General features: G+C 42.2%; 1 protein-coding gene across 12 annotated transcripts in view; it reads left to right on the top strand.

Annotated features, from left to right (window-relative positions):
• The window catches only part of ryr2a (ryanodine receptor 2a (cardiac)), a 332,105-nt gene that overhangs the window by 159,033 nt on the left and 147,101 nt on the right, over positions 1 to 25,971 (top strand). For 6 of the 12 annotated variants that reach the window (XM_034214890.1, XM_034214889.1, XM_034214887.1 and 3 more), the window contains 23 exons: positions 236 to 392; positions 787 to 951; positions 1,113 to 1,234; positions 3,836 to 4,019; positions 4,821 to 4,956; positions 5,545 to 5,640; positions 6,034 to 6,152; positions 6,564 to 6,697; positions 12,152 to 12,393; positions 13,043 to 13,235; positions 13,716 to 13,920; positions 14,036 to 14,140; positions 18,618 to 18,721; positions 18,957 to 19,040; positions 19,125 to 19,284; positions 19,898 to 20,045; positions 20,247 to 20,350; positions 20,547 to 20,651; positions 20,753 to 20,927; positions 21,252 to 21,460; positions 21,684 to 21,860; positions 22,099 to 22,244; positions 22,386 to 22,497. In XM_034214890.1, coding sequence (XP_034070781.1) covers positions 236 to 392; positions 787 to 951; positions 1,113 to 1,234; positions 3,836 to 4,019; positions 4,821 to 4,956; positions 5,545 to 5,640; positions 6,034 to 6,152; positions 6,564 to 6,697; positions 12,152 to 12,393; positions 13,043 to 13,235; positions 13,716 to 13,920; positions 14,036 to 14,140; positions 18,618 to 18,721; positions 18,957 to 19,040; positions 19,125 to 19,284; positions 19,898 to 20,045; positions 20,247 to 20,350; positions 20,547 to 20,651; positions 20,753 to 20,927; positions 21,252 to 21,460; positions 21,684 to 21,860; positions 22,099 to 22,244; positions 22,386 to 22,497 — 3,382 coding nt within the window. Of the gene's footprint in view, positions 1 to 235; positions 393 to 786; positions 952 to 1,112; positions 1,235 to 3,835; positions 4,020 to 4,820; positions 4,957 to 5,544; positions 5,641 to 6,033; positions 6,153 to 6,563; positions 6,698 to 12,151; positions 12,394 to 13,042; positions 13,236 to 13,715; positions 13,921 to 14,035; positions 14,141 to 18,617; positions 18,722 to 18,956; positions 19,041 to 19,124; positions 19,285 to 19,879; positions 20,046 to 20,246; positions 20,351 to 20,546; positions 20,652 to 20,752; positions 20,928 to 21,251; positions 21,461 to 21,683; positions 21,861 to 22,098; positions 22,245 to 22,385; positions 22,498 to 25,971 lie in introns of those variants that run through there. The other 6 variants (XM_034214888.1, XM_034214884.1, XM_034214886.1 and 3 more) reach the window with 2 other exon arrangements.

Below are 25,971 nucleotides of genomic sequence, written 5' to 3'. Positions count from 1 at the left end.
TACGTCATTTTGTAAATCGCCCACTTTTTCCTTGACCTAGGTTATTCATGATTTGTAATGTCTGTTAGTAGCTCATTTAAGTTTCACCTGTGTCTATGAAATGTAGTAGGTAACATGTAGAGACCAACAAAAAGCTTGGAGGTATATCGTAAACCCAACAGAGTGTCAGCCATTTGGATTTATATTATATCTAATTCTACGTTTAGTATTTACATCTCTGACTGTTTCTGTCCAGGTGGAGTGGGAGTCACATCCGCTGGGGTCAGCCGTTCAGACTGAGACACGTGACCACAGGGAAGTATCTGAGTCTGATAGAAGACAAATCCCTGCTGCTGATGGACAAAGAGAAAGCTGATGTCAAGTCTACAGCCTTCTGTTTAAGGTCCTCTAAGGTACAGTCATCATTCACAACACTGTCATGGCCGTAATGTTCCCTTGACATCTTAAAGCCATCATTAAAAACTCCTCTGTTCACCATGGCCTTTGACCGCTAACCCATCACACTCCCACTGCTATTTATTTATTTATACTTTATTATTTTCCCTACTTGTTTTTTTGTCTGTCCTTAAACCATGTAAAGTGGCCTTGGGTCCCTTGAAAGGCGCTATAAAAATGTAATCTATTAATATTATTAGTAGTATTAGTCAAGGTCAAGTGCAACCAAGCCTGATTTGGAATTTTGAATAGTAAAAACGATACATTAAAGCAGCCCTATGCCTCTTATTTAAGTTGTATTTCATATTAATTGCTATATAATTTTTTCCCCTCTCTATTTCACTCCTACAGGAAAAGCTGGATCCAGGAGTGAAGAAGGAGGTGGATGGGATGGGTGTTCCTGACATTAAATATGGTGACTCTGTGTGTTACATCCAACATGTTGACACCAGCCTGTGGCTTACATACCAGACTGTTGATGCCAAGTGTGCACGCATGGGGGGTGTACAGAGAAAGGTACTTGTTGCATTCAACTATACTGCAGGTTTTAATGAAGGTTTTAACAATAGTCTTACAGTATATTTTCTACTTTCTTTTAAGTATACTATAATTGGATAAATTCAGTGTGATAATTAAAGTTGAGGTGAGTGTATTTAGAGAGCGTCCTCTTGTTTCAGGCCATCATGCACCATGAGGGTCACATGGACGACGGGCTGACGCTGTCTCGGTCTCAACACGAGGAGAGTCGCTCTGCCAGAGTCATCCGCAGCACTGTGTTCCTGTTCAACCTCTTCATCAGGTGATGAACCCACACACACATCATAATCATACAGTAAAAGTCAAAAATAACATTTAGACATTTACTGTGAGTTATCGAAGCAAATAGTTATGCAAGTGGGTTTAAAATTCAAAAGAAGCACGATGATTGTTAATACCCTGAAACTTAAGCTTAAATATATATTTAATTTTGGCCTCGGTTGACCTGAATATATTTTTTCTTAATGCTTTTCAGGGCTTCCATAAAAGCAGACATTTACATGTAAACATTCAACCTAATGCAGTAAAATGTCATGATGCTGAGACAAAACATTTTCTACTTCCTACGTATTTTCTACCATATCTTACTTCACCTTGCAAACTGAGAAAATTGTCACAACAAAGATTCCTTTCTTAAAAGACAACTCATGTGGAAAAGAAGCAAGAAATAATACATCAGTCAGCAGAACTCACTTAAAGAGCCTGTGACATCCTCCCAACAACTGTTGTGCCAAGAAATATTGGGCTACTGTTAACTGTGTTCTTATTCTCGCGTCCAGGAAAGAGAAGCTTAAAAAGAAGACTAAATGGAGTCTCTGAGAAGGTTCAAAATTGGTACTTTAATAATAAAAAAAGGCGCGGTAAAGTCACAAACAGGATATTGTTCGACAGGAGAGAAAGTCTGCAGCTTCCTCTCCAGGTGCTGGCCGTGCAGAAGAGAGGTTACAAGTATTTGTCCTTCCCGCTTGCTCGCTGTTCGCTCCTCCTCTCTGTGAGCTGTAGTGACGTAGGAGACTTCCCCCTCTCGTTCTTCTGTGTCCGATATCGCGTTAAACAGAGGATTTCGACATTTTACATTCATTGCTTACTTCCACATGCCTTTTCTCCTCCTTATCTCTTTCATAACTTTATATGTAATACATGTTAACGGCGTCAATAGCCACTTTAATGATACTAATGGGCGGTAGTCCCGGATGTCGTCATGAAGGATTTTCAGAATAAAAGCTTAACAACTGGTTGTGCACAAGAACTTCTGGTTTTTCAGTATAAAACAGCATTTAAACTGACGGTATGTTTAAGGTAAATTATGCTATCAAAACATTGATTTTAATTTCTAACACTATAGTAATCTCGAACCGTCAGCTTAAAAAAGAAGGTGCGATACCGTTCCGATAAATATCAATAATTTCGAACATCGCGGGGAAATTCCTTCGACTCATTTTGAAGTTTTGGGGGAAGCCGGAAGTGACGTCAATGCGGGAATGCTTCACTGTGCGGCGAGACAACCAAACACAGACAAAGTGTGCTGTCATGCGTAGAAATGGTGAATTACTGAGTTTAGGCACGTTAATAACGTTTTAATGAAGTTGACTACAGTATATTCATATTTGTCAGTGCTTTCATGTCAATTCGGCGAACATATGATACATTAAATGATCGTGAGGATGATGATTACAAATTATTATTATTATTATTATTATTCCCACTCCGATCGGGACACTAGGTCCACCGTTTCCCCGCAGCGAGGCTCCCCCCGTTGACAGTTTACGTGGGCTGGGCTGGGTGCAGTGGCGGACTGGCCATCGGGACGAATCCCGATGGGCCGGTCGGATAAGTCACTAGCACATCCCCCACTCCCCCCGTTGACAACTTACTAGCGGTACCGAAGTGGGCCGGTCGAGAGTCCCGGGCTGATTTTTAGTCCCAGTCCACCACTGGCTACATGACCGTATGATCGCCCATATTGACGCACCTAATTCCTAAACTTCTAACAGATACAACATAAACCGATCCTTCAGCCTCATATGAGCTCTCAGACACGTTCAAAATTAAACTGTCATCGCTGTCTGAGCTTGCTGCTGTGTGCGCCATCGTGCGTTTACATGCAGATGCTGGGATCCTGAACGGTGCAGCTGGAGCGCTGTACCTGCAATGACGTCACACATCATTTGGCGGGACTTGAAGAATCCCCGAGAAGATCCAGAAAATGGTCAACATTGAAGGGCAGATTAATGGTTATCAAAGTACAAATATCCAAAATCAGTTCAGTAACGGTTTTCAAGGGGACAATATTTACTCAAATTGATGGGTTTGGATGATGGGGGAAACCCGTGTCACAGGTGGGGTAGGTAAGTTTGAGAAACCGGCTCGAGATACACTTTTTGATATATTCCATGGAATGCTCTTAACATCCCGATAGCAATGAATATCTTAAGTGCTTTGACAATAAATACATACAAAAATGTCATCAGTGGAAGCCGTAGTACTGTAAAAAGCACAACCAATCATCTGGGCCGACCCGGCTAAAATAACTGGATGGCCTACCTGCCTGTCAGCCTTCCATCTGTGCACAAACTTATCTCGTGCCCTCATTGGTCATGTGCGTGTTTGTGTGTTTCTAGCGCAATCGAGCTGGTTTCTCCAAAATTACCTACCCCACCTTTAAGGACTTTTAATAAGTATAGACTTTAAATCAGCAATTTAAGGTGAAATGGTTTAAAATTGCATAGGGATTCCATAAACCTCTTTTATATATGATCTTTGGTGAAAATCTGAATCCCAATGTAATTATTTTTAATGAGGCAAAATGTTCATGATTTAGGTTTGTACTGCACTATGAATTCTAATACTCTGTATGCTCCAGGGGTCTGGACACATTAAGGAAAAAGGGGAAGGGCTCCAGTCTCGATCTTCCAATAGACTCGGTCAGTCTGAGTCTGCAGGATCTGATTGGCTATTTCCAACCGCCTGGAGATCATCTGGAACATGAAGACAAGCAGAACCGCCTGAGAGCTCTGAAGAACCGGCAGAACCTCTTTCAGGAAGAGGTAGTGTGTGTGTGTGTAAATACCCATGAATTGACCCATCAAGTGGGATTTATTTTTACATTACATGTCACTTGTTAGACGCTTTTATTCAAAGCGACTTACATACCCAATACTGTGGGCAATCCCCACAGGAGCAATTTGGGGTGAAGTGTCTCAGGGACACAACGACATGCTGACTGCAGTGGGGTTTGAACCTGTGACCTCCTGATCTGATCACCAACGCTCAACCCACTGCACCACACGCCCGCTTTTTAAGACCTGTTTAATAACTATACAAGGTCACAAAAAACCTACTGTTCCACTCAAAGTAGAATTTTACATTAGGATTATGCCATTACACGGCCCTTATTGACACTTAATTGAAAGTCCCATAAAATGGTTGTTTTATCACAGTCACTGTCTTTTAATCATGGATCAATGTTTTCTCTGTATATATGTCAGGAAGTTTTCTTAATCAGTTATTTTTAAAGATAACATTTTAAAATATATCACACATAAAACCTTTATGTCTCAACTCTGAGCTATAAGGATACTGTGTCATTTACATCAATAACAGTGTTCCATTGTACTGTGATCTATATTCCTCAAGCGCACAGTGGACATGCACATGTTGGATCAGTGTGTCGACAGTACTCAAGACTACTAAATGTTTCAGAATGTAGCCTTTCTCTCCTTTACCTGCAGCTGTGCCTTCACAGTGAAGCGTACTGCCATGCTCTCTGTGTCTCTTGTCCACATCATTTCCATAAGGATGTGCATCACAATCTGCCAGTGAATGCATCATCCTCTGTGTGTGTGCAGGGCATGATCAGCCTGGTGCTGGAGTGCATCGACCGTCTCCACGTGTACAGCAGTGCAGCTCATTTTGCTGAGGCAGTAGGAAGAGAGGCTGGAGAGGCCTGGAGCTCCATCCTCAACTCCCTCTACCAGCTACTGGGTACACACACACACACACACACACACACACACACACACACACACACACACACACACACACACACACACACTGGAAACAACATTATTGCAACACATTTTTACCATCCTTAACCTGATTTTACAAAGTGCTGTAAGTAATGAAAATAAATACAATTGAAATTCATATCATATTTACCGTTGTACTTTAATTTCTTATGCATAAATCAACGTTTGTTGAGTAAATAAATGAAAACATTTAGTTTTGTAATTGTCTTTTTATTTTACCCTCTCATGTTTGTTTAACTAACTTAATTTCTTTAACTTTCTTTAGGTTTCGTTAAAGTTTGTTTTAATTCTACTTTATATTTTATCATTTTATTTCATTCTTAAAAGGAGCAACTGCCATGAAACTGAATTCCCTACAGGAACATTAAAGTATTCTGGTTTTGATAGTGATATAACTTAAATTAATAAGAAGTTGTCTAAGTGGAAAGATTAGGTTAAAAATCAATAATTTTTTAATGAGGGGACGGAGATGAACAAAGACATAGGAATAGAGAGAAGTGTCTGCAGTGCTGTGGGTTACCATCATCCTCTCCTGTCTCCTCAGCTGCACTGATCCGAGGGAACAGGAAGAACTGTGCTCAGTTCTCTGGCTCTTTGGACTGGCTCATCAGCAGACTGGAGAGACTGGAGGCCTCTTCTGGTAGGTCAGCATATCTCTGGAAAAAGTGATAATGTTGCAGGTGAAAGACTCTGGTCATTATTGTGAATATGTTATAGGGGCAGAAAGCCCCTATAACATATTTTGATGAGTTGAGATTGTAAGTTCTGCAGACTGATTGGATCCTTACCTACTCTTTCTCCTTAAAAAACTTGCTTTTAAAAGTCCATTGTCAATATAATATTGCAACATTCCAACACTGAGGCACACAGCTGACAGGTTGTGAGTCACTAAAGCTCTTTGTGACTTACTCATAGAATATAAGAGTCTTGACCAGTCAAAAGTTCTAAGGATGATTTGTGAATATGGACCCTAGTTGTAAATGCTTTCTGTACAAATGCAGTCGTTCTTACTCTACATATTTTGTACTTCTAGGTATACTAGAGGTGCTTCACTGTGTGCTGGTGGAGAGTCCTGAGGCACTGAACATAATCAAAGAGGGACACATCAAATCCATTATATCTCTGCTGGACAAGCATGGGCGTAACTACAAGGTACAGACACCTACTCTATCCGCATTGGTGTACATAGACATGTGCAGTTTATTTTTACAAGTTCCCATGGATAGTCGTGTGTGGTGTGAAAACGCTCCCAGCAGTCTGTGGGCTGACCCTGAGGCAGAGAGGACACAGCTGGAAGAACAGAGCAGCCAGAAGCAGCGATTTAAACATTTAGTAATGTTTCTTAACTCTGTCAAATAGAAAATATTGTGTTAAATTCCTGAAAGGCACTCAGGGCCAGATAACAACAGACATTTCTCAAGACAAAAGAATAGAGCTGAATCACTCAAATCCATCAAGAATCCTTCACGTCAATCTGTTTGTGCTGTATGTGTATGTGTGTTGGTATTGTAACAGTAATGTATTTTTAAACACTGACATATCTGGCTTGTGTGTACCGTCCAGGTTCTGGATGTGTTGTGTTCTCTGTGTGTGTGTCACGGTGTGGCAGTGCGCTCCAACCAGCACCTGATCTGTGACAACCTGCTGCCAGGGAGAGACCTGCTGCTGCAGACACGCCTGATCAACCACGTAAGCAGGTATACACACACACACACACACACACACTAAAAACGAGATGATTACAACACATCCTACAGTGCATGACATTAAGGATTTTGGGAGATCTAAGCTAATTTACAGATGGCCCTGAGCCCAATAGATATTGCCCTGAAAAATGCGCGCGGACGAAATGACGCACGAAGGGTTTGGGGGGACTCCCCCTAGAAAATGTAGATGTTTGCAGGTCTTAGATGCTGTCTGGTGCATTCTCTAGACTGAATTATAAGATGAACCACCACAATATTATATTGTACAATTTCTATTCTTCATTTCACTTGTTTGTTCTTGTTTGTGTTTGCTCGCTTGCATGCCCTGCATTGCTATAAGAAATACTTAAGTTGTTGGTCAAGACACTTTCCATCTGATGAAGGCAAATGCCTTCCCAGATGTAAAAAAATAGAAAACATTACATTCAGTTATAACTGCCAAAACAAACATTATTTACACTATTATGACCCCTATTAAAAATGTTTGTAATGTTATCTACTGTAAGTTGGTCGAACGAATGCCTCCTCATCCGGAAGCTGACCGAGCAGACCTGAGCAGCAGTCGAGAGGAGCCGAGCGCATCCGCGAAGCACACAAAATGGCGACGTCAAAGTTCCCGTGATCCGGCAAATCTAAATCTCTTCGGTCAAAATGTCCGGTCAAAATAATTTCCCTTTAGCGCAATACCGCTTCAGTTGCGCCACTTATGTGACAGACAAGAAGAGTCAATTATAATGTCTAACACTTAAAGGTGGGGTAGGTAAGTTTGAGAAACCGGCTCGAGATACACTTTGTTATATTCCATGGAATGAAAGTACGGAAAGTAGGTCAACCACGCCCAGCCAGGAAGACAAACAAACAGATAGACAAACACACAGAAAAAAGGAGAAGGAGATACCACAATTCCTCACAAAACCATTGACGATCAACAGCTTCTCCACGAAAACCACAGAACTAGAGCGTCCTATTCTCCAAGTCACTCAGGATTCAGAGGAGAAAACCTCCTGTGATGCTGACCACCTTGGAAGTACTGTGCCCAATCTGGACCATTTGCCTTTTGTGCCGACGGATCAGAACCCCACAGATCATGCAACGCATTCGGTGGCTCCAGGTCATTTAAAAGACACTAACTGGCTGACTGGACCCAAGTTTTTGTCCAAGCCAGAGCCAAGTATCTCTGAGAGCACCTATGATCTTGTGGATCCGAGTCCAGACCCAGATATCTGGCTTCAAGTGTCTACTTTGAGCACTGCAACAGCTCACAAGCAGCTTGGTTCCCAGCGATCTACCAAGTCCTCTTTATGGGAGTCACTCACTCCTTCTATTACTCGCCTCTTGCACATCGCATGTGTGTTCAAGGCAACCCAAAAAAAGAACAGTTATCGTAAGGGCTGGCATTGCTGCGAGGCAGAATTCACTGTTGAGGAATCCAATCAGGCTGCAGATATCATCATTCAAGCATGCAAGAAGTGGCAGTCAAATCAAGTACCAAGATATGAATGGCCTCTTCGACTGACAACACAGACTTTTCCTAACAAAGACGGGAAGTTGCATCAGGTCGAGGTGAAGGTCATCGAACCAGGAGGGACTTCGCTCTTTCTTAGGCCTGTTGCAGAGATGGTGCCTCTTCTCCCCCCAGATGGCTAGGTAATGGAAGTGTTCGAGATTTGGGTGACGTGTATCACGCCAGACGGGGAGTGTTCTGTTACAGCTAAGTTTACTCTTGTTTGCATTTTCTGGGCTATCCTTTGTGTGCCCATTGTGCCTAGTCGTGGTCCCTTTTAAGAATCAGGATGACATCATCAGATGGGTGTGTCAGGTGATCATTAGAGAGGAAATAGGCAAAGCATGGCTCTGTGAGCAATGTGCTATTGTTTTTGCCGATAGCAATGAATATCTGAAGTGCTTTGACAAAAAATCCATAAAAAAATGTCATCTCTGGAAGCCGTAGCACTGTAAAAAGCACGACCAATCATTTTAGCCGGCCCGGCTAAAGTAACTGGATGGCCTACCTGCCTGTCAGCATTCCATCTGTGCACAAACGTATCTCGTGCCCTCATTGGTCATGTGCGCGTTCGTGTGTGTTGGAGGAGGGGCTCTGTAAGGAAGTGGCAGATTTTTTCCGGCTGTGTATTTTCAAATTGTAGCGCACTCGAGCTGGGTTGCATTCCAATAGTCCATTTAGCTTAGGAACCTTCCTAACGGAGTGAAATGACCCGGAAGTACGTCACTGGCAGCCATGATAAGTGCCGTTCCAATTCTCCAAATGAAAGGAAAGGAGGTTTCAAATTTCCTTTATAACCTCCTTTAGTTTAGGAACCACTGGACCTGCCTAACCGAAAGGAGAGGAGAAAATGCTGCCCCACAATGCATTGCAGCCGCAGCATTTGCCATCACAACAGTCGGCCATTCACGGAAACAATCGATTATGACGGAGAAATGATATCATGAAAGTTACGGTGCTTATTAAGCTTTTTAAAACGTATGTGGTAAATTGCCAAAGTGCTTTGTTCTGAACGTTCATCAGTATTATAATCAAAAAGAGAAATATGAACGTTAGTTTTTACTGAAATGATCAAATAAAGTCAACATTTCATAGTCTTTACTGAGCTGTGTGGGGTTTGTTCAACTTTTAAAAGATGTTTGAATGGTGATATACACAGTGATCGATGTTAAGGACTAACGTTTATAATAAATACATCTGTATTGATTTTAAGATCTTTTCATACAATCATACGTATTGGGATCATTTGTATTAATGGACCGGAGGGAGAGGGTGACGAGCATAAGTTTCACTTTCCTTTTTTATTTCAATTCCAACTTTGGTCATGAAGAATATGTTTCTCTGTTGTCCACGTTCATAAAGCATAAAGCAACAGCATCAGAGCACGGTGCAGAGTCTCTAGATGAGTTTACAGTAGTCCCTCGTTCTTATTAAACATCCATGTTGTAGTCCGCTGTATAGAAAACTGTAGTTTCCATAGTTTCCCCACAGCAGCAGACGCACATTCATGACGTCCGCTGGCGCATCATAAATACTTCGGATAGTGAAAGTGCAGTCGGATTCTCTAAAGCAGTGGTTCCCAAACGGTGTGCCGCGGCACACTGGTGTGCCGTGAGGCAAGTCCGGGTGTGCCGTGGGATTTTGTGACAACCATACGTTGTTATTGCAATATACAACTACAAAAAAAGAATTATTTTTAAATTTACTATATCAGTACTTTGTAGGTTTATATGTACGTAATCTGCGCGACTTGCGCGTCCACATCTCCATGTGCAGTGCTGCATTTCATGCTGAGTCAGCGATAACTTTCGAGGGGTGGAGGTATGCCCATTATTTTGAGTTCGTCCGAAGAATAGACAGGAATGTGACGGTGAGGTGCAAACTGTGTCCAGGCCAGAAGCTGTTATCCACTGATGTAAACAACACGTCAAACCTCAACAAACACCTACAAAGAACACATGTTTTTTTGTTTATATCACGGTCTGTTCTTCTTCTCTGTCTTCCGGTTGTTGCCTGTTTTGAATGACAAATACACACTACCGCCGCCTGCTGGTAAGGAAAGTTATTGCCACTCACGCATGCGCAGTTCGTACGTGCTCGGCGAGTAAAGTAACGAGTTACTTTATGTAGATAGTAACGAAGTAGTGTAATATATTACCTTTTTTTTAAAAGTAATATGTAATATATAACGACCCCATCTCTGGAGTTGGCGTTCTCTACTCTGGTTTACATGAAGAACAACAGGAGGTCACGGCTCTCTGTTGAACAGGACTTGCGAGTGGCCCTCTCCTCAGTGCCACCAAGGATTACAAAATGCTGCGCGCCCCAACAGGCACATGTATCTCCCTAATTTGTAAGTCGGCAAAAAATATTTACAATAGCACATGTTTCAATGCTGATTGCTGAAATGTTACATTTATAATTTGTAGTTCAGGACCATGGACAATGCAGCTTCCTTGCATTGACAGTTCTCTGTGCTGAATTTCTGCTGAGTTTCCTTTGCCTCATTTTTAATGTTGTGACCTGTCTGGTTTAAATGAGTGTGTTGCTGCTTTGATGAAGCCTAATTTGGTAAAGTTTCAAATTAATTTCTGAAATATTTCGTTAATAAATATTTCATGAGTAATATAGTTGTCTTTGTCACATTTTATTTGGCATTAGTAAATAATTATGCACATTTACAGATATTTTACATGATATGAGTGATAACACGTGTTATAAGGGCTATTTTGCACAATAGGTGTGCCTTGAGATTTTTACTAGTCCTTTGGTGTGCCTTGGGCACAAAAAGTTTGGGAACCACTGCTCTAAAGTACCGCAGTCTCTTCTCCTAAGTCCTTTTGAATTCTCCTATCCACTATCCCTTAACCCCGTGACGTTTCACTCAGAGGTCAAGGAATAGGAGATAGGGTTAGAATTTAGGAGCTGATTTTGGATTATCGGAACGCAACCCTGGTTTCTCCAAAATTACCTACCCCACCTTTAATGTGGAGAAAGAGACGCGTCCTGCGTGGGTTGATTGTGCGTTGATCTGTTGGTAATGCCTCGGGGTTCCGGTGGGCATGTAAACAAATGCATAATGCTGCGCTATACTTTGTGGCCTCACCCGGTTGCATAGCGACACTTATTGTTTAGGTGTCTTTTAATAAGCAGGTAGTCATATCATTAGCTAGAACTAGCTGGATCTGATCGATATGGACATAAACGCGAGTGAAGTCTAATCTGACAGGAGAGAGATTAGCTGCTGCTGACGAGTCGACACGCAGCTCTGCATGATCACATGCAGCGGTGAGCGGAACAAAACACACACTTCAGGTTAGAATATCACACGTAGCTATTTTAATGACCTCTCAAACTACCTAAACTAGTTATAGATATGTTTAGTTTTACTGTCGGGTCACTCATTAATGGATCCGCGAGCTGCATGATACTGGCATAATAGATTGCCCGATCGGGCAACCAGCAGGTGAGGCTTCATTGCCCGGGCTAAATACTAGATGGCCCCGGGCCATCGGGCAGTCCTTAATGTCGAGCCCTGTCCTCTTATCTTAAACCTGGTCTTTAACTTATTATTTTTAATTAAAAACAATCATTATATTTGGTATTAAACATTTTATTTCTCACGTTTGATATAAATATATTTGTTTTATTTAGCATCTTTTTATTGCATATCTTACTTCCACTTCTTATCTTTATATAGGCCTACATATTTATATAAAATGTTCTTTATGTTTCATTGTATTAGCAACTGTCATGGATCCCAATTCCCTACAGGATAATTAGAGTACTCTGATTTTGATTCTGATAATATTAATGAATAAGAGGTTATGATGACCACAGTAAAAAAAAAAACGCTACAAAAATAACGAACAACGACAAATCCTTAGGTCATTTTCAGTCAGATCATTGACAGTCTCTCATCTGCTTCATTCTCACTACAGCATGCGTCCCAACATCTTCCTGGGTGTCAGTGACGGCTCCGCTCAGTACAGGAAGTGGTACTACGAGCTGATCGTGGATCAGGCGCTGCCGTTTGTCACAGCGGAGGCTTCTCACCTCAGAGTGGGCTGGGCCAACACCAGCGGCTACGCTCCCTACCCCAGTGGGGGCGAGGGGTGGGGGGGCAACGGGGTGGGCGATGACCTTTACTCCTATGGCTTTGATGGTCTCCATCTCTGGTCAGGTGGGGTCTGTGTGTGTGTGTGTGTGTGTGTGTGTGTGTGTGTGTGTGTGTGTGTGTGTGTGTGTGTGTGTGTGTGTGTGTGTGTGTGTGTTGTGTGTGTGTGTGTGTGTGTGTGTGTGTGTGTGTGTGTGTGTGTGTGTGTGTTGTATTGAAAGAGATGACGGTAACACAAATAGGTTTGGCTAGGGGACATCTTTTCTGAAAAGCTTAGGAAAAGCTAATTATAAAACTGCATACCAAGAAAAAGCATTCACTGCATATAGTCTGTTGTTAATTATTCACACAAACACATTTTATGCCACACTTATGGTGTATTGTTTTTGCAGATTTTGCAATCGACTAAACAAGTGGCTGAAAGATTATAGTATACGGTGGAATTTTTCCAGTTAAATGCAGATTTAACTCAGTAACGTAAACCGTATAGCCCTGGGTTTATTTTAACCCTGGGTTATTCTTAATGTGTGCATGAAAAAGGGTCTGAGCTTACTCTTAGCCCAGGGCTAACGATCAAATTATTGATGCAGTGTTTAAAGGTCTTACATGAAATGACTTTCAAACAGATGTCCATAAAGAAGGTTTGAAATGGTACATTTATTATTCAGATGCTCACATGTTGCATACTCAAAGTGAACCTGTGTTCACTGTGCAGGCAGCATTGCACGGACTGTCAGCTCACCCAATCAGCACCTCCTGAGTGCCGAGGACGTGGTGAGCTGCTGCCTGGACCTCAGTGTGCCCAGCATCTCCTTCAGGATCAACGGCCAGCCGGTTCAAGGCATGTTCGAGAACTTCAACTCTGACGGCCTCTTCTTCCCTGTGGCCAGCTTCTCTGCAGGAGTCAAGTCAGTGCTTTACTGAAAACACTTACACCAAATACAAATTGAGTTATTGTTCCCACCCCTCATGGCAGAGTTTATATTGTTGGACCATTAAACATAAAACTATAAAGATTCCGAAAAGACGGTAGATTACCTTCAGACTTTTTGCAGAATACATACTCACCTTTACACTTAGGATAAAATAGGCTACACATCTGTTAATTATTATCCAGATGAACAATTATTTTCTTATTTCTTGCTAATTATATTAGGGGATTAGTGCATTTCTTCATTTGGTATATAGTATTTGTATCTAAAAGTTTTTTTTGTACATATATACATTTTTGCCTATACAATATTCATTCAAGTGAACTTACTTGGTTTTGTGGTTGTACAGCATGTCTTCTTTGGTGTTAAGGAAATTAAATTAAACCAATTTATCAACGTTGAAATCATACTCCCTTCTTAACCCTAATCTCTCCTCCTGTCATCTGTCCACTGCAGGGTGCGTTTCCTCCTGGGGGGTCGTCATGGGGAGTTTAAGTTCCTCCCTCCTCCGGGTTATGCCCCCTGCTTTGAGGCAGTGCTGCCCAGGGAGAAGCTCAAGCTGGAGGCCAGTCAGGACCAGACTGCAGCCAGAGACCTGCTGGGTCCCACCATCACCATGAGCCAGGCAGCGTTCACCCCCACCCCTGTGGACACCAGCCAGGTATTCACACCATAATCAAATATTAAAATAAATCAAAGCATGTTAATCATTGCCTTACTATTAGATGCTATTTCATCCTGCTTCATTTAGGGTGTGTGTGTGTGTGTGTTTGTAGATTGTGCTGCCCCCTCACTTGGAGCGGATCAGAGAGAAGCTTGCAGAGAACATCCATGAACTGTGGGTGATGAACAAGATAGAGCTGGGCTGGACGTACGGTGCAGTGAGTATCAGACAGACAGATCAACAGTGGAAAAAAACACTCATTACAAGCCTATTTCTGTTTTATATTTGTCTGATGGAAATGTCACATGTTGATCTCAGGTTTCAATAAGTAAATAAGCACTCTAAACACAAAACAACTCTGAATTAAATTCATTCAGATACATGTAAAAGCTACACAAGGTTACATATGCAGAGAAATAAATGTATATATATTAGGGCTGTCAAGTTAACGCGTTACATTTTTTTTAACGCCACTAATTATTTTAACGCGATTAACGCATGTGTATTTTTTTTCCTCGGCCGCCCCGTAGTTTCAGAGCGCATCGAGTTTAAAATACCATCTACAAGCTGATGCTGACAGCCCCACTCTTGCCGCCCGCGTGTGGCAGACCACACTTCCACTCTCACCGGCATGCACCGACTGGCCATCTGGAGGACCGGGAGGGTGTGTGTGTGTGTGGCCCGAGCGAGCGAGAGAGAGACCTTACGTGCATTGTTGTTGTTAGCATCTGGTGCTAGCTAGCTGCGCTAACGGATATGGAGCTGTTTAAATGAAAACAGAGGAGCGACATTTCGCCACAACTGCGCCGAGCACTTGACTTTATCCAGGAAGCCAGACAGTGGGACATTGTACGAAAAGTCAGCACACTCAGCACGGATAGTGCGCAACATGATTGCAGCGTCCAGGCAGCTCCCGTTCGAGCATATGCCTTGAGTTGCACATAGCTCCAACGATCCATCACACACACACACACACACACACACACACACACACACACACACACACACACACACACACACACACACACACACACACACACACACACACACACACACACACACACACACACACACACACACACACACACACACCATTTTTATTGTATTAGAGGCTCCAGGTTGAATTGAGGCGAATATTTGTAATGTTCAGAAGTTGTTGTGTTTAATATTCATGAGAATATTTGTCATTGTTCAAATGATAATAAACATTAGCATAAAGCATATTTGTCCACTCATATGTTGATAAGAGTATTACAAACTTGAAAAATATTCCTCTAAGGTACATTTAAAACAGATAAAAAATGTGCGATTAATTTGCGATTAATCGCGATTAAATATTTTAATCGACTGACAGCCCTAATATATATACATATTTGCACACATATTTTTATAGGTTTATATACATTTATTTTTATATTCTGGATTGTGGGTATTTCGATCTCTCTGTCTGTACACACAAACTGGAAGATTGACAATAAAGTTAACTTTGACTTTGACTAAATGAAATGCAGGCCTTCTTCCACTAAGCTGTAATACATGTGTCATGTGAGTATCATCTCCTATGCTCACAGAAAATGATATCAATGAAACAATGAGGTTGAGAATAAACCAATTAGTGGGGTTCTTCTCATATCAGATCAGTCTATGCTGTAAATCCTTGTTCCTGTTCCCTGTGCTCACAAAATAATCAGAAACTAAATTGACAGCTACATTTATAATTTCACCAGCTGTTTCCTCCTTTTATGATAAACGTGTATCTGAACATTGTGGATGAATACTGTATAAAGTAAAGACCATCATTGTTTACCAAATACAATTAAACTGAAGATAAAATGTATTAAATGTTATAATTAATTCAGATTAAAGCCTCAATAGCAAATTAAGTTTTAGAAATCTTTCAATGCAGCCTGTAAGAAAACACAAATCAGTCTTCTTGTGTTTATTATCCAACAGTGCAGCTCATTGTGTTTTCACAGCAGCAACATCGCACCATGTGCTAAATCTGTCTCTTTCAGTAAATCTGCTTTCAGGTCTGAATGAGACGACAGAACTAAGAGCCTGCTCATTAGCTACTCATCTGTGCTCTGCACATCAGAGATTACACCACTCTGTTTCAACAGAAACTTTATCTCCCTGTCCTGACGTGGGGGGTAGAGGGAGCAAGGTGGAACCAAATGCAGAACACGTGAGCACTTAACAGATAATACCTTTCTAGACAAGGCAGTTTGATCTAGACAAGGCAAGGCAAAACAGGACAGAACGTCATGATCACTTACAAAGGACTACAAGGATTTGACCAAGACTAACAGAAAGCAGGACTGAGATACAAGCTGAATCAATGAGGCACTAAAGTGCAGGTGTACCTGGGGCAGAGGAATAGAGTAACTAAGTACATTTACTCAAGTGCTGTACTGAAGTACAATTTTGAGGGATTTGTACTTGAGTATTTCAATTTCTTTGTTCTAGTCTTAATGATGTGAGACTAGTCTTAAATCAGACTTTAGTTCCACCTGGAGTAAATCCACAAGCTACCCTGCAGTATACAAAGCCATTCAAACTAGCTGCACCTTTACCAGCTTTGAGAACACTTTCATGATCAATCATTATAAAACATATCATCTATATTATTCTGAAATGGACCAATCTGCACAACGACTACTTTTACTGTCACTACTTTAAGTATATTTTGATGCTAATACTTTGCTACTTTTACTTGAGTAACATTTGATTGCAGGAATTGTACTTAGTGTCGGTGTACAGTGTAACAGAGTATTCTTACACTCTGGTACTTCTACTTTTACTTTAGATCTGAGTACTTCTTCCACCTCTGACAGGGGGTTAGGTGATTACATACTATATATTATTATTATATTATATATATATATATATATTACAGGATATCGGTATCGAAGGTACTGCACTCAGGTGGCTCCAGTCCTACCTCTCCGACAGATCCCAATTCATCTCCCTCAACAACCACTCCTCTGCCACAGCTTCAGTCACCCAAGGTGTTCCCCAAGGTTCAGTACTCGGCCCCCTCCTCTTCATCATCTACATCCTCCCCCTTGGTCAGATTCTCCGCCAATACAACCTGGACTTTCACTGTTACGCTGACGACACACAGATTTACCTCAGCACCAAATCCCCCCACAACCCCCCCCCCCCCCCCCCCCCCCCCCCTTACCCACATCGAATCCTGTGTGACTGCAATCAAATCCTTGATGCAACACAACTTCCTCAAACTCAACAGCAATAAAACTGAACTCCTCCTCATCGGCTCCAAATCCACCCTCAGCAAAACCCCCAACCTGACAGTCACCATTGATGGCATCCCTGTTTCCCCCTCCACCCAGGCACGCAACCGTGGCGTTATATTTGACCCACCCTCTCCCTCGAGCCCCACATCCGTCAAGTTGTAAAAACCTCATTTTTCCACCTCCGCAATATTGCCAAACTCCGTCCCTCTCTCACCGCCCTGCAGCTGAGCGACTCATTCACGCCGTCATCTCCTCCCGCCTTGACTATTGCAACTCACTCCTCTACGGCATCAGCACTACATCCCTCAATAGACTCCAGCGTGTCCAGAACGCAGCCGCCAGACTCCTCACCCACACCAAATCATGGCATCACATCACCCCGGTCCTCAAAGAACTCCACTGGCTCCCCGTTTCACACCGCATCCATTACAAACTCCTGGTCCTCACTTTCAAAGCCCTCCACCATCTGCCCCCCCCCCCCCCCCCCCCCCCCCCCCCCCCCCCCCTACCTCACTGACCTCCTCATCCTCTACCAACCACCCCGGTCCCTCAGATCCACCTCAGCCAATTTGCTTTCCATCCCCAAGGCCAAACTCCGGAGCTTCGGGGACAGAGCCTTCTCTGTGGCAGCCCCAAAGCTCTGGAACTCCCTCCCCCAAGACCTCCGTGAGTCTGAGTCCCTCACCCTGTTCCAGTCCCGCCTCAAAATCCACCTCTTCAACTCTGTATCCATAAGCCCCCCCCCCCCCCCCCCCGTCTCAACCAACTTCCTCCTGACTGCTTTTCTGTTTTGTTTTGTGTCTTTGTTTCTTTTTTGTTTTGTTTTAGTTGTGTTTGTCTACCCTCCCTCCCAAATGTAAAGCGTCTTTGGGTTCAAGAAAAGCGCTATAGAAATATAATTTATTATTATTATTATACTAATTGAAGTAGGTGAAATTAATAAGGCCAGGAAAGACAATAAAACAGGCAGGAAAAAAGAGGAAGTAAAAATCTGTTACAGATAAAAGAACATGTGAGGTTCCGTTTATTTTCATTATCAACCACTGCATGTGTTCAATTACACCTCCTTCACAGGCTGAGGCTGAATGCTTACTTTAAGGTCATTACAGTGTGTTTTAAATACAGCGTTTCCGAGTCTCTGCAGTCATTTGTCAAACCATCCAGTCAGTCATCCACCTCTGGGACTCTTTCAGTGCTCTGCCTCAGCCCCAAGAGGGTCATCAGTTGTTGCCCAGTTCTATGGCAGTATATTCAGAAACTACAAATCCCAAACACTCAGAAGTGAAACCTATTAGAGAACAGAGTTATTGACGTAACTCCAGTTCTATAACTACATTCCTCCAGGCGTCCCATGGTTCTCTGTGTCCTGAGAGGGATGCCAAACAGCAGGCTCTCTTTCTGCCCTAACCGTTGCTCTTTCTTTTCCGTGTGATTCAGGTACGAGACGATAACAAGCGGCAACACCCCTGTCTGGTTGAGTTCTCAAAGCTTCCTGAACAAGAACGCAGCTACAACTTACAGATGTCTCTGGAGACTCTCAAGTAATATATCAGACATTAAATAACAATTAATTTAAATGTTGATCTGTGACACCATTAACACTTTATACTTGTACTGTACATTAGCAAATGATGTTCTGTGGACCAGGTAGTTGACTCACCTATTAGTGTCTGTGCAGTATATAGAAGTAATGGTGATGGTTACATGCTTGTGTCAGTATTAAACACCTGACCACTAAATCACCTGTTTAATTATGTTTATTTGTTTATGTTACAGAACTCTCCTGGCCTTGGGTTGCCATGTTGGCCTTGCAGATGAACACGCTGTAGAGAAAGTCAAGAGCATGAAGCTGTCACAAACGTGAGTCACCCAACATCAGTATGATAAAGAAATAAGTAATGCCAATAAGGTGGGATTCTTCTTGATTCTAATCTATCCGTGCAGCTATGAGTTGTCCGGCGGGTATAAACCTGCTCCTCTGGACCTGAGCCACATCAAACTGACCTCCACCCAGGAGGCCATGGTGGACAGACTGGCTGAGAACGCACACAACGTCTGGGCACGGGATCGCATCCGCCAGGGCTGGACCTATGGCATTCAACAGGTAAGAGACGGTTACACAATATCTTAATACTGAGCGCTTAGTTTGGATTTGGTGCTACATTTTAAGAATGTTTACCACTTGTAAACTGTCAGACAATTGCTAATAAATCCCTGCAAATAAAACATAACATATAAACACCTTGAGAAAGACCAAGGAAAAATGTAAGTTGTTATTTGGTATTCCAAACATTTTGGCCTCCTTTTTTTGGCAATTGGATGGCGAACACTTTGGTTTGGAACTTTTATTGTTTAAAATAGGAGAGCCATACCTCTTTCAGGCCCTAGGTCTCTAGTTTTTCAGATGTAAAGTTTCATATAACTGGGATAATCCTAGAGGCAACGTCATTTTCAGAAAGTGAAGTTCAGTTTCAAACAATTGCACAAATAACTGTTCAAAAACTGCATGTTTTTATCCGAGGATTGCATGGGATTAGCATGAAGTTGACATTGCCAGCAAACTCTCAGAAGGGGTTAATGACTGTTGCCTATAGACTGCTCAGTAATGGTCCTAAGGGAGGGGTGAACACTGCTGTTTCACTTTTGTACCCTGCACTGCGTTCCTATAAAGTAAATGGTGGTTTACTTTTATTTTTCTGGCTTGGGACTCTTTCCAGGATGTGAAGAACCGTAGAAACCCCCGCCTGGTGCCCTACGTTCTGCTGGATGAGAGGACCAAGAAGTCCAACAAAGACAGTCTGAGAGAGGCCGTCAGGACTCTGCTGGGATATGGATACAACCTGGAAGCTCCAGACCAGGACCACGGTGAGACCCTTCACTGACTTATCATTCAACAACTTCAATATATTTTCTTTGTATAATTTGTTTGTTCTGTGGGAAAATGACTTAATTTATTATTCAAAATAACCGCATTATGATCATTCGTATTGTTTCCATGATGATGAGGTACCCAGGTTATTCCTCGTCAGGTTTCTGACTTTCCGTCCCTGCTTTCTTTTTATCCAGCGGCTCAGTCTGACCCCAGCAACATGTCTGCTGAGAGGTTCCGCATTTACAGAGCAGAAAAAACCTACTGTGTCAATGCTGGGAAGTGGTACTTTGAGCTGGAGGTAAGAAGAGGCATGTTAGTATTTCTCTGTAGATATGAACTTTCAGGTTATAACAAAGTATTTTTCTTAACTTAAGAGTCTTCACAACACTGTTCAGACTGTGTTCTACTCACTAAACCAACTATGTTTAGTGTCAAATGTCTCCACAACTCTTTTACTGGTCCTGAAATATACCCGTTTCCTGATTCTCCTGCAGGTATTAACAGCAGGAGAGATGAGGGTGGGCTGGGCCAGGCCAGGGTGCCTCCCGGACCAGGAGCTGGGGTCTGATGACCAGGCCTTTGTATTTGATGGCTTTAAGGTAACTGGACTTTTCTGGAGTTTCTGGCACTGCACTGAATACATTTTCCTGTTTTAAAATATTGTCCAAATAGGTATTAATGGGGAAGGTTTTTCTCTTAGGTCCAGCGCTGGCACCAGGGTAACGAGCACTTTGGGCGCGCCTGGCAGACAGGGGATGTGATGGGCTGCATGGTGGATCTGAACGAACACACCATGATGTTCACACACAATGGAGAAGTGCTACTGGATGACTCCGGATCAGAGCTGGCCTTCAAGGACTTTGAAGTTGGTGAAGGTCAGTGCTGCATCATAGACCGTCACACACAATTTTGACAATTGAATAACTTGCAGCCCTGACTCACAACAAGGACCACCATCAAACTATTGAGCAGTTTAAATCTTGCTTTTCTACTACTGTTGTTAACCCTTTCGAAACAAGAGTCATGTCACACTTGACCTTTTACTGAAGGAAAACTGAAAATATTGCTTTAATTTCTCAATTGATCAACTGTATATTTAGTTGCAAATGGTTCTTTATGGTATTCCTTTATGGAAAGTGTTTGATAGTAATGCACAAAAGGCTTCATGTTAGTGATTAATATCTTCTGTTTATCTCCAGGTTTTATCCCAGTGTGCAGTCTGGGTGTATGTCAGGTGGGACGAATGAACTTCGGTAAAGACGTCAGCACTCTGAAGTACTTCACCATCTGCGGCCTGCAGGAAGGCTACGAGCCGTTTGCTGTCAACATGAACCGGGACGTCACCATGTGGCTCAGCAAGAGGATGCCTCAGTTTGTACCTGTGCCCCCCAACCACCAACACATAGAGGTGAGGGATGGGGGACACCTGCAGTGCACACTCAGAACTAAATAGCATCTGATCAAATCCGCTTAAAGTTTTTGGTAGAATATTTAGGGTCATTGTTTCAGACTTTTGACGAATATTCCCCCCCCCCCACAACTGTACCATAAACTACTGAAAAAATAAGCCAAGCTGAAAAGTGGACACCATTGGGAGAACTCACTCTTTTTGATTTGTCCTTCTGTTTCAGGTGACGAGGATAGATGGGACAGGGGAGTCGTGTCCTTGCCTAAAGGTCACCCAGAGGTCATTTGGCTCACAGAACAGTTACACTGACATCACCTTGTACAGATTGAGCATGCCCATAGAGTGTGCAGAATCCTTTTCTAGATCCTCAGCTAACGACAGCCTCTTCACACCAAAGAAGGTAACAGGACCTAAAACACACTGACATGTACAGTGTTCATGCATACACAGAAATATAAACATTGATTGACAGATAAAGTACTTTGTGTGTAACACACACTCATATGCAATGTCAAGGAGTTTAAATTGTTTTTATTCAGCTGCTTTGCATTATCTTTCATTTCTTTCTTGAAGAGCAAACAGTAGGGTTGGGTAAATAATGGAAATGTGTGTGGTGTGTTCACTGTCTATTTCTGCAGGATCTGGAAGACTTTGAAACTGTGTCAGACTTTGAGGTCCTGATGAAGTCTTCTAACGGTCACAATGGACCCAATGGACCTGAGAGAGACGAATTCAACAACCACAAAGATTATACCCAGGAGAAGCCCTCCAAGCTCAAGCAACGGTAAACTCTCATCAGCACTAAAGATCACAGACTTAAAACATCCAACTTTTGAAATCTTGTTATGTACGTTTTTTGCAATCATTATGTTTTTAATCACTACTTTTTAACTTTATTAACCTAAACAAACATCTGATCCATCAGGTTCATGTTGAAGAAGAACAAGCCAGAGGGCTGTCCATCATCTGCCCGTCTGTTAGAGGAGGTGATGGCTGAGGACAGGGACGAATATGAATTCCTAATGCACGCCTCTACTGTAAGATAATACACCTACAAAACACTTGCATACAATAAACTTGTTAATGAACCCAAACTTTATGAGATCTAGTAAAGATACAGTAGGTGGTTTTCAAATCATCGTCATACAGGTCTCAAAAAACTGTTTCAGTTCAGTCATTGCATTTGTTATATAATATTATCTGCATTTTTCAACTTAATATTTTTGACAAATATGTTAACTCTTGCAGTTTTCACCCAATTATTTTTAGCGAAATGTATTGATTGTGTGTTTTAGTATATGCCTCTTATGAAGCCCTTAGGGAAAGTAACTGATCAAAAGAGATACAATTAAACATGACTTAGTTTAAAAGATTCAAGATTCAAAGGCTTTATGTCATATGCACAGTGGCTACAGTCTAGAAATGGCAATGACAATTCCCAACATTGCAACATAGTTATATACAGGGCTGCACATAACTGGTGCGCAGGTGCGCCAAAAAAAGAGCACCGGGTCATTTGAAAAAAGGCGCATTTGTGTACCAACATTAAGAGAGAGAGAGGAGAGAGAGAGAGAGAGAGAGAAGAGAGGAGAGAGATAGAGAGAAGAAAAGAGAAGAGAGACGAGAAAAGAGAGGAGAGAGAGAAAGATATTTGCGAGTTGCATATGAACTCAGGGCCGGCCCGTCGCACTGGCGTTATAGATATTCGCCGAGGGCGCCAGATCTGTGGAGGCGCTGCGCTGGCAGCTCTGGGAGGGAAAAAAACATTTTTGACCGTTGGGGCTCATCCTAATTTTCGGCCTTGATGTAACAACATTCATAATTAAGTAAATGTAACATCCTTTTCACTCCGGTTACACGTTTCATCTGCCCTGTACGATGGGCGCTGTAAGTGATGAAAATGGGGGATGTTGGCTTATCTGGCGCCCGCAGCTCACAGCCAAAATGCGAGTGAGCGAGGGAGAGAGGGAGGGTGCACCGGTTCTGGCGCAGTTGTTATTAGCATCTGGTGCTAGCTGCTCTAACGGATATAAGAAGAAGATGTTTCTACAATGATGTGGAGGGAGAGTCCTCTCCAGTCAGACTGAGAGGCTCAGTGAGGTAAAGGACTCTTGAGTGTTTAGATAGTTCACTTTAGTCTAAGTTATCTCAGTGGGTCTCAAACGTTTTGATCACAATTTATGTAAGCACATATTTCCAAGGCACTCCTTTATAATTATTGGGATAAACAGGTTTGAAATCATTCCAATGTATACTATAGGACAGTAAACCAGACATATCCTTTAAATCTGGAAAGATAAAAAAAATGCATAAATAAATAAATATTAAGGTAAAATAAGATATGAATGAACAACACAAATAAAATAAGTTACATTCATTTGTTATTGGCTATGGTAGGTTATTGGTTATGTTCACATACTTATTTGATTACATCCACTTGTCTAAGATGACAACAGAGACTTTCGACCCAAAACCAGCTGTTGACTTGTGGATGCAAGCAGCTAATCGCAGACTCAACCAGAGAGAAAGAAGTAGGCCTACATCATCAGCTACCATGTCTGACAGAGAGGAAGACAGTGAGGAGAACAGTCAGGAGGGTAGTGATGACAGCTTGTAGGATTACTGCTCGTGCTAATGTTGTCTTGTGTTCACCTCTGCATGTGTGTTCTGTGTTCACCTCTGCATGTGTGTTCAGTGCCGTGTGTCTGGCAAATAAAGTCAAGACCCCTCAAAAGTTACGGTTTATTTCATTTTAAGGATGAGCACCAAGCAACATCTCCAGGTGCTCCTTTGAGAACCAGGGCAAAAAAGTGATGTGCACCCCTATATAGGAATTAAACAATACAACAATAAAACAAGAAGAGTAGAATAGATTAGAATAAGATTTAGCAGATTATGTTGCAAGACCAATGTGCAAGTAATGCAGATGAAGTAAACTAAATACATGTCAGAAAAAATAAATAAATATAATAAGCTAAATTAAAACTGCGGTCACAGACGGGGCACGCAGTTGTGTGTGAACCTTCGCGCCTGTCGGGGAGGGTCGCCGGTCGTCCCAGCATCAAGCAGACGCGAGCGAGTCCTCCGAAATTAGCCGTTTGTCATTTGTCATATGTTCACGTCCTGCCCTGCATCTCAGGTCGATTAAATGGAATCCTGGCGTCCCTCACTTGAGTCGCTTCCCTGCGTTTAGTCCCTCCCACCAGGGAAGCATGGAGAGACACAAGGGCCCTTTCTCATTTCATCAATTCCCCCTCCTCGACTCCTCGGTCCTCCGGTAGTGACCCGGAAATGAATTTCAGCGCGCCATGTTGAAGGACATCTAATTTCTCTAAATGCACATCGAGGACCGAGCATCAAGCATTGAGGAGGCTCTCTGGAGGAGCTCTAACCTAGGAGACACTGATGGCTCCTCCGTGGATGCATTTCCGGGAACAGAGATGTTTTAAAGAGTCGTGACGCACGGCCGGACTTATCTCAGCCAATGACAGCTCTGCATGCATCCCCTGGATATTATTTTAGTAACTGCTTTCATCGCGACGCGATGTTTACAGTAGTGCTGGGGGGAAACGATTATTTTGAAAACGATTAATCGGGCGATTATTTGATCGATTAGTCGACTAATCGAACGATTATTTTTCTGTTGTTCAATTCATAAAAAACGTAATGTAAAAAAAACGTAATGTAAAATTTTTTTTTTCACGATACTGTGTCTCAGGGGATCTTAATATTTAAGAACCTATTAATGTGTTATACCAGATTAACGGAAATAATCTCAGCTAACTGACGATACAAACCATGTTTACCAAAACAAAACACAAGTCTCATAAGAAGCAAACTAAAATGCTATCTAAATGACCCCTGAGCGAAAAATGCTAACGGACATTGGCACAGAACTCAAGATAAAAGTACCCTTATTACTTATCGTAGCTGCACATACAAGATATCCGATTAAAGCTGAGACTCCACAGATTATGTAGGTACATAGTGTCATCACTGAGTGATCCGGACTCGCGACAGGGGAAGCAAATACAGTCATCACAACACGTACCTTCACAGAGCTTCTAGGGAGATCGTCTCACCGCCGTAGCTGTCAATCTGATCAAAATACGTGTTCAATGGCATTAAAATGAGAAAAAACGCGGCTGAATCGGTTAATCCATAGGTTTTTAACGTCTATGTATAAACAAATTATTGAATTTATAATCCATAATTCCATTTTTATGTAAAAATCGGAGAGCAAATGCTAGCTACTAATGGTTGCCACCACAGCTAGCTGCTGCTTCCGGTCAAGCAGCAGTCTCAGTGAGATATAAATATATTTGCGTTTTGGACTAACTTTAAAATATTCCCATGCTTTTGAAGACCTAGGGCGAGATGTTTTCGTTTGAGGGCTTCGTGCGCAATCCTGTGAGGAGGAGTTGGTAGCCGTTTCAGTCTCCATTGTGTTAGAAGTGCGATTGCGAACTGCTTGTTGCTTTGGGTGACCCACGTGTGTGTGGCGACCATAT

This window comes from Gymnodraco acuticeps, unplaced genomic scaffold (genome assembly GCF_902827175.1).
Source record: "Gymnodraco acuticeps unplaced genomic scaffold, fGymAcu1.1, whole genome shotgun sequence".
Classification (NCBI taxonomy): domain Eukaryota; kingdom Metazoa; phylum Chordata; class Actinopteri; order Perciformes; family Bathydraconidae; genus Gymnodraco; species Gymnodraco acuticeps.
This window is presented reverse-complemented; position numbering and strand designations above follow the sequence as displayed.